At 41.1% G+C, this 14343-nt stretch overlaps 1 protein-coding gene across 2 annotated transcripts in view; it reads left to right on the top strand.

Moving 5' to 3' along the window:
• The window catches only part of LOC110472313 (neuronal acetylcholine receptor subunit alpha-7), a 59366-nt gene that overhangs the window by 28193 nt on the left and 16830 nt on the right, over positions 1 to 14343 (top strand). For both annotated transcript variants that reach the window (XM_077790282.2, XM_085567269.1), the window contains exons 3-8: positions 1845 to 1889; positions 3574 to 3683; positions 6007 to 6086; positions 7258 to 7425; positions 9100 to 9294; positions 10598 to 10684. In XM_077790282.2, the coding sequence (XP_077646408.2) occupies positions 1845 to 1889; positions 3574 to 3683; positions 6007 to 6086; positions 7258 to 7425; positions 9100 to 9294; positions 10598 to 10684 (685 nt within the window). The remainder of the gene's footprint in view (positions 1 to 1844; positions 1890 to 3573; positions 3684 to 6006; positions 6087 to 7257; positions 7426 to 9099; positions 9295 to 10597; positions 10685 to 14343) is intronic.

Genomic DNA, 14343 nt, shown 5'->3' with positions numbered 1-14343 from the left:
CTCAATTCAGATGGCCAGCCCTACAGGACGCTTCAGAAGTCATTGGTGGCCAGGAATGGGCGGATGATCCCTGGGACACAAACCACTGTGTTTCTGGGTTGTTTTCATTTTACAAGTCAGTGGATACAGATCGCTCTGATGACTCTATCAATTACCAGCTCTGGGGTTATTCTTTACATTAGAATTTTATTTTTCAAGATGGTTTTTGAATCCTTCAGCATCTAAAAAACTTGTCTCAACAAGCCTAGTCCTTTTCTTATTTTTCTGCAGATTTTCTTACAATTGCTTCAACCACAGCAACCAAGGGAACAAAAGGGGGTGCAGAAAGACCAGGCCTCTGGAGGTGGGTTGTAGTTTGGATAGAGAGAATACATTTGCTGGAGCAGCAGAGAGGAGAAAGGGAAATGTATGATCAGTATAACAATATAAAATCACATCTGATTTTTGTGTGGCATCTCACAGCAGCAGAAGCAGTGCAGTCAGGTTTAAAAGGGACTCAAGAGGAGGTAGTGTGATAGACAGTTTTGTGTGGATCACTGTTGCAAAGACCTGTTTCATGTCTGAAGTTTACATTTCCTGGAGACAAGAACCTGGTTGCAGAGCCCAACTCTCGCCACAGTGCCAAAGCAATCAGGAATCCTTCAGGTGAATAATGTGTCCCTTTCTAAGTTGTGGTATTTCTGGAGCTCCACAATCCAAATATAAGAAGCGGAGATCATGATACAGACAAGGTTCAGGAAGGGAGGAGGGGAGGAAAGACAGAATAAATGTAGCAGACCTCAAGTGGACCTCATTATTTGTGAATAAGGGAGTTTAGGTTTTTCTACCTTATTAGAGACAAAGTACTGCAATAAGGACATGACCAGAGAGGGCATGCATGTCTGGGGATCTCTCTGTATGTTTTAAATGCCTACCAAGCAACTTGCAATTGCAATATCTCCCACCTGAAACACTGCAGACAAACACGTAAGCTTCCTAGGGCATGGACACACATGGGACAGCTGGGCATACAGTGAGCCAGTTCCCCTGAGCAGCACAGCCTCAGCTCCTGGGACGTGCAGGGCCGTGGTAATGTGTGTGTACCTGTGTGTCTGCTCCACACTGACTCTGCAGCCCTGCTTCTACATCCCCAGGGCACAGCATCCTGCACCTATAGAGTAACTGCAAAAAACCGGGCACCTTGTGACTCCCCAAAAACTTGGGCACTAGCTCTGTGGTGAGAGCATCTTTGTTTCTGTTCTAAGAGACTCTTCCCCATGGCCTCTGCATGCAGGAATGAACCTGCAGATTCCTGCTCTATGCAGGTGTTGTGTGAGCTCCCTCTCACTCAGCATTTGTGTCCTTTTAGCCAAGTGATAACTTCTGCCCAAGGCCAGCTCTTTCTTTCCTTCAGCCAGAGCTAAGTTACATAGCAATGACACTTGAAAAGGACAGCACTTCCAGCATTATTTCACCATTGCTTTGCAGTGGCAGCAAGTACAACATAAAATCTCTCCAATTATGATATGCAGTGTGGTACTGGAGAACATCTTGTTTTGAGCAAGTAGCTAGAAGGTAAAACTTGGTAAAGAGTTCATCCCCAGAAAAATAAGAGAAATCATCTCTTACTTTCCTTTCTATTGTTGATCAGTTATGATAAACACAGGGAGTCTGTGGTTTAAAGGATAAGAAAAAGAGCCACTATTGTCTGGGCCAAATAGTGGTGCTCCAGTGAGCTCACAATCTACTCCATGGAGTTTGGTTTATGCACCCCAGAACTCTGTATTCTCTAAAAGAAACAAAAACTCTTCCATCTCTAATCCTTTTTTTCCTGTTTTTTCTCTTCTACCCTCTTTTGTTCAAAGGACGAGAAGAATCAGGTGTTGATCACCAATGCTTGGCTGCAGATGGTGAGTAACCTCTGTCAGTAAAGAAACCCTAATTTGAAAACTACAAAATGAAATTTCTTAGCAGAAAAGCAAGACTGCTATTTTATAGCCTATGTATAATGCAATACAAGGAGACATTTTGAGTCCTTTAAAATTTCCCTAGTGCTCCTTTTAGAATGGAAAATTAAATTCAGGAGACTACACTAATCCTTTGGACAGACCTGTTGACCTTTTGAGCATGGAAACCAACTGCATTGTTTTGCCAGTGGATGTAGTGATCTAATAACAGAGTCCAGAGCTAAGAGACTAAGCTAAGAAGAGTCATAGCTAAGAAGAGAATCTTCAAGGGGCTCAAGGCCCTCTCCAAGGGGCTCAAGGCCTCTCCCCCAGTGATGGGGACTTATGAATGAGCCAAACACCCAGTAAGACAGGCACCTGCAATTGCCACTTCTGGAAAAATCCCATCTCTGCCTGAAATTGGGAGCCAGGGCATCTGTCCCTGAGCACAGAAGTGGTCACTAGACCACATGCAGACTACTCATAGGGGGTGGTGGGTACTCCAGGGACCACAGAGGGCCTGATGCTGCTTTGCTGCTGGCAGCACCCTGGGATATTGACTTCCCTCATGCTTTACATAAACATACATAAACATCCCTCCTCCCTCTTCTGCAACCTGCTCCAGCTGAGGATTCACCTTTATGCTCACACAGAATAAGCAAAACTGACCTTCACTAGGGAAAGGGACCTCCTTTGCAGACAGAATTTCCTATCAGGTCTGCCTGGCTGCCTGTGGTGAGGAATACAGTGGTTTTTTATGCTGCACAAACAGACCTCCTTAAGGGTTTGTGGTCAGGAAAAAAGCGGTTCTTGAAGGAAAAAACAGTGGGAGACTTGAATGATTAAACTAATTCCACTTTGATTCTCACATCCAAACACTATCTCATATTAATATGTTTAGCTGAGCAGGCTGTTTCTTCCTCAGCTACCTGCTGGGATTTGCAGCAGAAATGAGCATTTTTATATGGCAAAAACTAACCAGACAAACCTATATGACTACAGGATTGTTAGGTCAGAGCCTGTGGGTGTCCTGTGCCTTGCAGAGATGTTCCACAGGTTCAGATGTTCCACAGAGATGTTCTACTTTTTAAGGTTTCCCTTGCAAGCCTCCCACTGAGCTTCATTGAAAGTCAGAAGGTTCTTCCCAAAAGCTGTTCCTGCACCTTTCTCGAATTAACTGTGTTGAGGTGGAGGAGAAGGGATCAAAAACAACCCCTTGGCATATAAAGTTCATTTGCCTACCTCTCATAGCAAGGTGGTTAATAAAAGAGTCACCCAACCTTTGTAACTGATTAAATTATTTCCACCCAACGGAGAGTCTCAGACCATGGTCCTCAAAAACCACTTCACTTCAAAACCTGCAGACCTCATGGAGGTTTCTACTGCCAGTGGTTCTGACAGCCCACCAGGAAATGTTTGGGATGCCTGACTTCTGGCCACAAGATGAAGAGTTAAACACTGCCTTCGGTAGTCACATTATTATTTCTTCTATATATGCCAGCCTTTCTTAATAATGAAAACCAAGCATTTAACTATTATCATACTGTGGCTATTGCTATTGACAAAATCGATTCTGTTCCATTAATATTAAAAAAACTTTGAGGACTTTTAAAAGCTCATATAATTTGATGTATGTGTTTGTCAACAGTCCTGGGTTGATGTTTACTTGTCTTGGGATCAATATGAATACCCAGGAGTGCAGAACTTGAGATTTCCTGCTGACCAGATTTGGGTACCAGACATTCTTCTGTATAACAGGTAAGCAAGATGTGAAATGGCTGGTAGGAGACTAGAAATATGTGCTGATAATAAGCCATGCTTCACTGATACTATGGGCCTTTTGCCCTCTATGGATTTGGTCTTACTCTTAAAGAGTAACAAGAACAAGCAAGCATCAGCTAACAGATTTTTCTAATAGCCAGTCTATTCTTCCTTGCTGTAGTTCCACAGATGTCTTCTTTAACTTTTTCTCAGTGAACACAGAGAGAAAGCTATGACAGTCTCTTCAAAATGACCATATCTGCAGGAGAACTACTGTCCTGTATGTGTCATAATGCTTCTGATTGAAGTAAACAAATGGATTTTCATCTCACTTTTGTTATCACATATTTTATAAACTTCTCTGTCATTCTTCTTCTACTCTGAACATTCTCTAATCTGTTTTTCCCTCTACAGAGATGAGTCTAGCTCTCTAGACAGCATTGCTGCAGTGTTGAATGAAGTGGAAACTTTCTAGACAGCTGTTTCCTTAATGCTTTTCAGGACAAGGGGATTTGGGGTTTTCTCTAATAATATCTTAATTCTGGACTTATTTTTTGATCTAATGCAAACCCCAGATGTTGTAATTCAGCTCTGCTATCTTACTAGATTTTCCCTGTTATGTTTTTCTCTGACAGTTTTCAGGGTAATACTTTCTAATTACATAGATTAAATTTCATTTGTCAGTTTCCAGAGTTCACCATGATCTGTATTCCATTCCAAACCCTCACTACAAGATATCCAAAGGAGGCCTGGAGACACCGAGATAGTTTAAGTGTTCTTCTTTACTTCAGCTTTGCCTCTTACTGTCTCTTTATTCCTTTTCAATATCTAAAAAGCAGGCATACAGCTTCATCCATATTACTATAGTTTATAAAAACATGCTGAAATTCAGATAGATACCAGCCTCCTCTTAGTAAGAAAATTAGATTGATTTGATGCAGTTGGCCCTTCACAAATCTGTGCCAGATGTTTCACCCCATTTTCTTTGAAGTTAGGCTGATGTGTCTATAATTTCACCTTTAAAAGAAGTCAGAATTCTCTTTGATCTCCCCTAATTCGCCGTGCCCTTCCCTCTTCTCCACAAGCTCCCACAGATAATTGTTAATGCTTCAGAGGGTATTTCAGTCAGTCCTTTCAGTTCTCAAGAGTAAATTTCATCAGCTCTGCTGAGTAGAATTTGTCTTATCTACATTTTCTTAACCTTTTCATCCCCTGTTCTGCCATGGGCTCCTGCCACTGTGTGAGAATGAGATGCAAAGAGTGAGGCACACGGCGTACAGGATACTGCAGGTCTCTGCACCCTGCTGTTTTTTTCCATTCCTTTCCTCTTTTCCTTGTTCCTTTCTACTTATAAAACCTCTTTTTGTTGTCTTTTATGTCTTAGATAATTATCACTCATTATAGACTTAGGCTTTTCAGTGTCATCCCCTTTTTGTGTTGGGGACAATTACTGAGTACTGAGAGCTCAAAACATGGATAAAGAGCAGATCAGAAGAGTAATGGAGGCTCTGAACTTTTTAAATCTGGTTGAAAGACAGGGTATGTAGGATGGTGTAGCCATGCAATATAGACCTACACATAGCCACTACAGGAAAGGCTCTACAAGCCAGGGGATTCCTCTGTGGTTAATGTCTTCCTAAGAGACCCTCTAGAACAAGCCCCCAGACCTGCTTCTTTGAAGAACTGTGTCCTCGTCTGGCTCATTACCCCTTTACTTTTCTCAGAATTGTTGTAATAGTAAAGAAATTCTCTTTTCTTGGTTCCTTTTGCTATTGGAGTTTCAATGAATCTCCTCCTACAAGCTGCTAAAATAACTTCTCCCCAGTGGTTTCTTCCAATGCTAGAAGCAAACTCTGTCCTCTCTGCATCTTGGGAGACTGCACAATTGTTATGTCAGACCACCATTGCAGCTACAACGCATCTGTTACAACAGATACCTGGGTAAGGTAACAGATGACGTGATTTATGTGGTGAGTTGCCTCATTTTGACAGGTGCCCTAGAAAAACCTCGTTGTCCCAACTGCCCAGTTTTTGGATACAGCTAATGTGACACTTTTGCTTCTTTTCCTTCTGCCTTTTTTCTGAGACATGCAACACTCTGCCTCTCACTTCTTTGAGATCATTGTAGCGTGCAAGCAGCCTGCCCAGGCGCAGGCTGACAGTAACTAGGAGGAACTGAGATATTTATCAAGGGTAGATACTTCATGTGGTAACTTAATTCAGCCAAAATGCTATTTCTATGTTGACAGTTACATCTTTACTCACACATCAGCTTGCTTTTTTCTTTATTTTGCTCTGTTTTGTTTGTACTGTGTTACAGTGCAGATGAAAGATTTGATGCGACATTTCATACAAATGTGCTGGTGAATTACTCTGGATCCTGCCAATATATTCCTCCAGGTAGGGCACAGAGAGTGTTTGTTTACTTTTAATCAAGTAATTTCAAGAAGATTTCCTTCATGAATGAAACCAAGGTGTTTAAAAGCCATCTGTGGAAATTTTGCAACCAGTCTAATAATGGGACAGACCCACTAAGAAAAATTAAGTCCATTATCTTAAGTGTAAGTATTTACACTTTATTAAGTAGTAAAATGTTCTCTTGAGCAGTTTGCTCAGAACATCCACAGTCCCACCTAAGGTGTTGTGCACCATGTCATCATGTTTCATGTGCAGTCCAGCTAGGTCTCTGTTGTGTGGAGAGGTGTGTGAGCAGAGGTGACCCCAAGAGTAGAACTTTCTCAGCATTGAAGCCCTTCTTGCCAGGCTGAGGCTAAAAATCCAGGTGAAAAGACAAACAGGGATTGGTCTCAGCCAGCTGGGCCCTAGTCTCAGTCTCTTTTAAATCTGTGTTGCTGATTCCATGTCTGCATGGTCCAGCATCCAGGACTGAGCAGAGAACAGACTATTCCACAGTTGCTCACTGTGGTGGACAAAAAATTCTCAAACTTCGTGTGATAGCATAGCACTGTCCCCAAGCAGGTCCACAGGGCCCAGTGGGGGTCAGCAATGACTTCCCTGATGGGTGCTCCTCTGTTGTTCCTTACCCATTAGACCCCTTAAAGCATCCCAGAACATGAATTTAACATTCAGAGTTAAATTCAAGGCTCAGTTACCACACAGATGATAAAGGCCGGCCCTGAACAAGGTTTCAGACAACAATGTGTTTTCAAAGGACTATGGATCTGAGGCATGGCCTGTCTAGGAGCTCCTTTCAAAGAGCTGATCACAGCACAGTAAGTTCCTGGGATGTGCTCTTTGCTGCTGCCAGACCAAGAAATATTGCCTATAATCTGCCAGGGCCAGCTGGCTCTGGAAAACAGGCTGGACTGCTCCTGGATGACCACAGTGTCCCAGGCAACCTACCTCAAGGATGTAGTGAGAGAGATCTTCACTAGTGGAGGAAGGGAGGTTGTTCCACTCATGACAGTACACCTGCAGTACTTGTTTGGCTACCCCATGCCTGTATCAGACAGAATTTTTGCAGAAGAAACTTGCTCACAATCAGAGACTGATAAGGGTAAGATGAAATGCACCCTGCACATACTTGATCGTGACTGATTTCTATCTACAGGCATTTTGAAGAGCACATGTTACATTGATGTCCGCTGGTTCCCCTTTGATGTGCAGAAGTGTGATTTGAAGTTTGGCTCCTGGACTCACAGTGGCTGGTTGATAGACCTGCAGATGCTCGAGGCTGATATTTCCAACTACATCTCAAATGGAGAATGGGATTTAGTGGGTAAATTGGCCAACCTACAAATTGTCAATAACCAACCTACATATTTTCAGTAGTCTAATTTTCAAAGACAAACTTCCAATAGGTAGAAATAATCAATCAATTGGACATGGAATACAGATATTAAAAATATAGATCTAAGAAGAAGTAAAAAAATAGGAAAAAAAATTCCATATCAGAGACAGCCTTTCAGCAATGTTCATTGAACTGTGTCTGAAAACACTGTTCTGAAGCAAGTGCCTGCCACTGACTACATAAATGAACTACATAAACTATTAGTCCTAACACATCTGAGCATTTTTTCAGTACTAAACTTGGATGTGTCTCATGTAGGTGCATGGAACACTACTATCACATTTACTCTAATACATCAGCAAAATTGATCGGTGTAGAAAGTATTTCAGCAACATTTTAATGTAAATGCATCTTTCTCACCCAGAAAAGAATCAGTCTACCAGTTCATAAAATACAAAATTAGTATGTCTCTCTTCTATGCTTTGGAAGATTCCTGCAGTTTCAAAATAACTTATGTCCAGAACTAGTTATTCAGAAAACTTCTAGTAAGTTTTTATGAACTAATTTATATAGCTGTAAGTCACAAGCAGTGTTACAGAAATTGATGGAACTTAGACAACTGCAAAGAGAGGTTACAAAAAATACATTTTATCTTCTGGTCTGGATATACAGACAAGGAAATCAGAACTGGGCCCAGCTGCATGCAGTATTTTTTACCATTCAGGGAACCTGAGAAATTATATTCAGTTTTATGAGAAGCCAGAAGACTCCATAGTGAAGTCTTTCTGAAGACCAGCTATTTCAGAGCTTTAAAGTGGGTATTTTTGCCCAATAACTTTGCATATCTGATTAAGAGTTTGCGGTTTATCTGCCTTAAACCCTGACTGGAGAGAACAAAACAGGGACCTATTTAACTCATACAGCAAAAGCATTAAATAGCACCTCAGGCAAGCCATGGCTATATAATTTAAAAAAACTTTGCTGAGCCTCTGCCAAAATGCACACATTGTCATATCATCTATCATGTCCACAGAAACAAAAGAGAAGTGAGGAATTTTGGCATGAAAGGTACAAGGTACTGACTTCTTCCAGCTCTCTTGACATTTCAATGCTCTTGCAGTCCCCATTATGCAGCATGTCAGGCAATCTTCTGTAGTGGGACCATCATGGGCAATCCTGCAGTACATCTGTATTGGACAGCTATGTCTTTTAACTTCAGATATGACAGACTTTGAGCTTAACTTGGCAACCTTTTTGAAAAGTAAGCCTGTTTGTTCTTTCTGACAAAAAAAAAAAAAAGAGCAAATATGTATAGAGGATCACAGAAAAGTAAGAAGCAGTGGCACTTGTCACGCAGAAAATCTGCTGCATGTGCTAGTGAATATCATATCAACAGAATGTTGCCATTCACGGAATGTAGAAAGGCAGAATGCACATTGTTGAGGTTGTGATGCCCAGGACTGTTTTGTTCTGCCTCAGATTAGCTTTATTAACTAAGCTAGGTTTGAATGACTCAGAAGGCATGAGAGTAAACCCTAGAAAACACAGAGGGTGGACCAAGAATAGCAGAGATGACACACATTTTTCATAAACTTAGTCCAGTCCAGGGAGATAACTGGCAGTCCAGCACCTCTCCCCACTGTTCTGATCACCCTTCTGTAGGTGTCCCAGGGAAGAGGAATGAGATGTACTATGAATGCTGCAAAGAGCCATACCCAGATGTGACGTACACCATCACCATGCGTCGTCGCACCCTCTACTACGGCTTGAACTTACTCATTCCCTGTGTTCTCATATCTGGCTTAGCACTGCTTGTATTCCTTTTGCCAGCTGATTCAGGGGAGAAGATTTCTTTAGGTAAGTGCTAAAATATTCATTTGTTTTATAAGCATCCTACAAAATAGGAAAATAAATACCTCCTGGCACATGGTGCTTGAAGAAGAAAGATTTCAGTAGAAGAGCAATAGAAGTACTTACTTCTTTTGGGTACAGGAACAAGGACAACAGCTTTCTGTATAGCATTTACACATCCTCTGCTACATATATAATATCTTGTGGACTGAGAGGAAGCTGAACTTGTTGCTGGCACAGGCGACAGTGATAATATTCTGTCATGCCTGTTGTTATGTACTTTAGTACATCTCAATGCATTTTACAGCTCATTGACTCTTTTTTCAGATGGAACATACTAGGAAACAAAGAGTGAAGGGCTGTGAAGAGCAGCAGCTTGGCACTGGATTTCCACCTTCAAAATTAGCTCCCAAAACACCTAGCTATGTGTCCCCTGTGAACACAGCCATGGAAGGGCTAAATGAGATTTACTGTTGGTTGTGTGTGTAGATAAAAATGGGAAGGGTCTCCTTCCAAGAGGAGATAGGGAAGAGCTGTAAAAACACCAGATTGAGCCAGATGACATCTTAAGAGTTAATTGTGCATGATTCTGACTCAGGACAGAGACTTCTAAATCATATGAAGCATCCTCAGTGGGGCTTTTGTGGTTAAAAAAAAAAGGTATCTGAGCAGCATGCCTTACAAGAAGCAAAAAATACAGGCTGTCAGGGGTACAATTGCTGTCTATGAAATATAGGATGGGGATACAGAAAAGAGTTATTTGAGCAGAAGTACAATGCTGACATAGAAATAGGAGCTAATGTTCATGCATTGACCTTTCGATTTCTCGGGATCAGGATGGTTAGGTTTAGCAACAGCCTTTCCAGATAGAATAAAGAGCTTATTTTAAAACAGACTGCATGTCTTTGAGGGGTGTTATATAATATGTGATAGAAAAACCTAGGCTGCTGTCTGTGCAAGTCTCTCCTAGCCCTTAACAACCATTTGGGCTTTGTGCAATGTTTTGGAAAAGCACTGTAGTTCACCAGTTTTGCAAGCTTCATTTCACTCAGCAAAAAAGATTTCTCCATTACTTCGAGAGAAGCAACGGTTTGTGTGTATTAGAGAAAAGTGAAAAGAGAGCAGATAGAGTTGCATCTAAAAACATTCGCACTTTTGTGGAAGTTCTAATCTTCATTGACAGACATGAAGTCATGGGTTCAGCTTAGCTGTATATCAGGACAATGCTATATTTAATAGCAAAGACATCAGAGGAGCAGCTGCAGAGTTCATTTTCCTCATTCTTCCCAAATATGTTCACTCCCTCCAGGTATTACTGTCCTTCTTTCCCTGACTGTATTCATGCTGCTTGTGGCTGAGATCATGCCTGCAACTTCTGACTCTGTCCCACTAATAGGTAAGTTGATTTTCACTGCTTTCTGCACCCTGTATGATGCCTCTCTAGAGCAGTTCAAAATCAATTTGAGGACTGATTATGTTACTCAAGTTTTGCATTCAGCAATGTCAGGAATGTCAGCCTGGACTTCACCATGTGCATGTATGAAAAGGACCTACACAAGGTTACAAAAAGGCAATGGAAATATTAGATAAGCAGGTAATTGCAAGGATTGAGAGGACACAGAATCAACACGGCAGAAAATTAATTTTTCTTCTTCTGTATCATACCACCTCCCTGCTATTACACAAATCCTTCCTTCCTTCCCTCTTCTCTCAATCTGAAGAGCAAGTCAGGATACAGCAGATAAAATTCGAGTATATCATTGGAGCGTTTTTGATACGTACTGAAAACTGTGGAACAGATCATCATCTTGGGATTGTGGGCCAGACAGACACTATTACAGCCTCTGTTTTTATAGGACTGCCCCTTTACCTTGGGGCAATCAGAAAATAAATCTGTCCTGTTTTACAAAGTAAGAAAGAATGAGCAATACCTGAAAGACCCTGTGAGTACAAATCATGACTCAAGTACACATTCTAGACAGCAGATATGAAAAAAATAGTCAACAATATATCTAGGTGCTAATGGAAGATGCACCCCACAACTGTATAATGAAAGTCTCAAAAAAGTTATGTAATGGTTAGGACAAAAAAGAAAGCATTTACTCAGACAGCTTCATTGTCTCTTTTCAAGGCTTTAAGACTAGGCCTGACTCTGAGGAAGGAGAATAAGCTTGCAATGGTAAGGACAATGGCACCCATAGGCAAGAGTTTCTGGAAGCCTCCAAAAAACTTACACATCTTAGTGAAAGTCAGTAGGGATCTTGGCTTTGAGCTCTACAGGAGCCTCCAAAAAACTAATAAAATCTCTTTCAGAGCATACACCTGGGACACAATGGACACAGAAACAGTTCTAAGAGAAACTTGTGTGCAGGGAGGAGATACAAGCCACCTTGAGCTACTGTTGACATAACTTTGCTGTGTATAATACATAACAAATCCCATTTAGAATTTGTAAAGGGGTACACTTGCCTATGGCCAGTCCACTGGCTTTAACCTGATCAGTTTCTATTAGCACAGTCTTCTATCTGTAGGATGTAGGTAGGATTTGTACCAAGAAAAGCTATGATAATTATGTATTTTTATGGAGCTTGATGTTGTAATGACAGACAATTTCTGCTTATCAGAGAATTTCTAAAGTTGCTGTAAATGATATCCACTACACTCTCATTCTCTGCAAATATTTGAATTTGTTATTGAAGGCAATCATGTTGTTCAGACATTATTTATTCACATTAAACATTGGATGGCTGTTCCCATTCCCCACTCTCTTCCTCAACTGTCCAGAAATGTTCCCTGAGGACTTGCTGCCTGATTTACCCAGGGACAGAATCAGAATGACAAATCTCTTGTTCTCTGGATTGTTCTTTTGAGAAGTGGATGCAACATCTCTCTCCATCTCCTATAGGGTCTTGCAATGACCCTGTAGGATTCTCCATTATCCCATGGATTTGGGCAGGTTCAGATCTCATAATCAGTCCATGAGTCCTTCCTTAACTATTGCTGGTCGTGTTACTCATCCTTAAACCATCTCTAAACACAGATTTGTCAGAGACCTTGATGATGCAAACTGAGGCAAAGGATGCACTGTCTTGACCTTATCACTGTTCACTGTCACTAAATCATCCCTTCCTTTCAGCAGCAAGTCTGTGTTTGCCTTGTTTAGCTGTTTGCATAGTGTTTGTGTAGTGATAGAAACTCTTCCTGTTGCCTTTTATTCCCACACCAACCCCAATTAATAAGTTTTAACATTTCTGACACCAACCATAATGATCAGATAATGCTCCCAAATTTTAATTTCATAGACTGTCTCTGCTTCCCAGAACCCCATCACTTCTGCACTGACTACTCAATACCATTTAACCCTTGCCTGCTACTTCTGCATTTACATTTGGGTTGTTATTTCCCTTCCACAATATTTCTAGTTTAAAACCTTGTCCCTATCTTCTTGCTCCACTCCAAATTTTCAGGGAGACTGCTTATCCATTTGGTTTATGCACCCAAACCATAACAGCCCTTTTTCAGTAAGTGCTCAAAGCTGGTCTGTGCCCTTTTACATTATCTTGAGTTCTGAAAACCTTATCCTTACTCTAACAAAGTGACATAGCATCTTTTCCTCACAGTGATCTTACAGGTAATTCCGCAGAGGATATTTTAGCTGCTGAATTGAATATGCCAGGTCATGATCACAGTTTTTCAGTGTGATCTCTAGTTCAGTTAAAATCCTCAGAATTAATATGAGGAAAAGGAGTACATTTGGAAAGTTCATTCTAGTTTTGAAGAATAAGCATGGTTAGCAGCAGATCTCAGGAATAAACAAATCTTCTAAGCATGTGATTTGTGAAGGATGCAGATAATTTGATCTTGAAGTAGAAAGATTCCTTGCTGATCTGCTGAAGAGTCACTGTTACTGGTCTTCATGCATGTGGATGCAGAGATACTTTGAAAATGTGACTCCAAATTCTTTGAAAATCTGCAGTATAATTTTAGGGCCTGAATTTTTAGAAACAAACATGCATCCATACCTTTCTGGATCTGCCTGCACTCTCACAGCCTTTGCTATTTCAAAGTCACTAATGTCTAACATGCTGTACTTTCTTCTCCTTCTGACCTCAGCTTTAACTACTGAACTCTAATAATATGGAAAAATATCACAGGTGCTGTTGGAGTATTTTTATTGAGGTAGCAAAGGAGAACTGGTCTAATATGACACCAAGAAAAGTATTAGCTTTTGTGATCTGGAATATATGAGGAAATCATAAGTTAGTACCTCTTAGTTAAGGGGAACCTCAAATTATGTTAATAACAAACAAAGCACCTATCAGATTAAATAATCAGAAGGATACAAGTGGGACCTTTTTTTGTACCTTTGCAAAGTGAGCCACCCCTTCCTTTGTACGTGCATTGCATTCTCTGTCTTTTTATAAAGCCACCCAAAGCAGAGACACTCTTAATCCACACATCCAACTTCCCCAGATGAGAAATTCCCATTTCTCAGCAGCCTACCAACTATCATGTTAATATATGTTAAAAAAGGTCGACTTTTTCTGTAAAGAGCAAGTGACAAAAGTGACAAGACTTGGCCTAAGGATCAGTAGCTGGCTGCTCAGTACCTTAGAGCACCAGGACCCTGCTGCTCCTGCTGCAGGGTAGAGCTTTCATATGTTCCAGCTGGACAGGCTGGCCACCTGCTCTCACTCAGCTTTCTTAGGGTTTGCATCCACATCAGTAGCTCCTTGCCCAGCGGCATGTCAGCTTCCATCCTTCTCTAGCACATCCTCCCTTTCAGGGGAAATATTTCTTTTCAAAGCCCAGTTTTCAACAGCGCACATCCATGCAAGGAAAGGCACCACAATATTTCAAAAGTTGAATCCTGACCTTCCACAGAGATACCAATGAAAGGAGAAGGCTGAACCAGGGAACGATGTCTGTGTCTCTGTTTGAAACATTAATCACTCAGCAGAGCAAAAAACTCAACCATTTAAATCAAAAGAGTTGAAGGCCCATGACATCTACAAACACAACTGTTTGGCTAGAATCCAGCACATGTCAACTTTG

Source organism: Lonchura striata, chromosome Z (assembly GCF_050655825.1).
Source record: "Lonchura striata isolate lonStrDom1 chromosome Z, ASM5065582v1, whole genome shotgun sequence".
NCBI classification, from domain to species: Eukaryota; Metazoa; Chordata; class Aves; order Passeriformes; family Estrildidae; genus Lonchura; species Lonchura striata.
The sequence above is the reverse complement of the archived record's forward strand: the minus strand, read 5'-3'. Positions and strand labels throughout refer to the sequence as shown.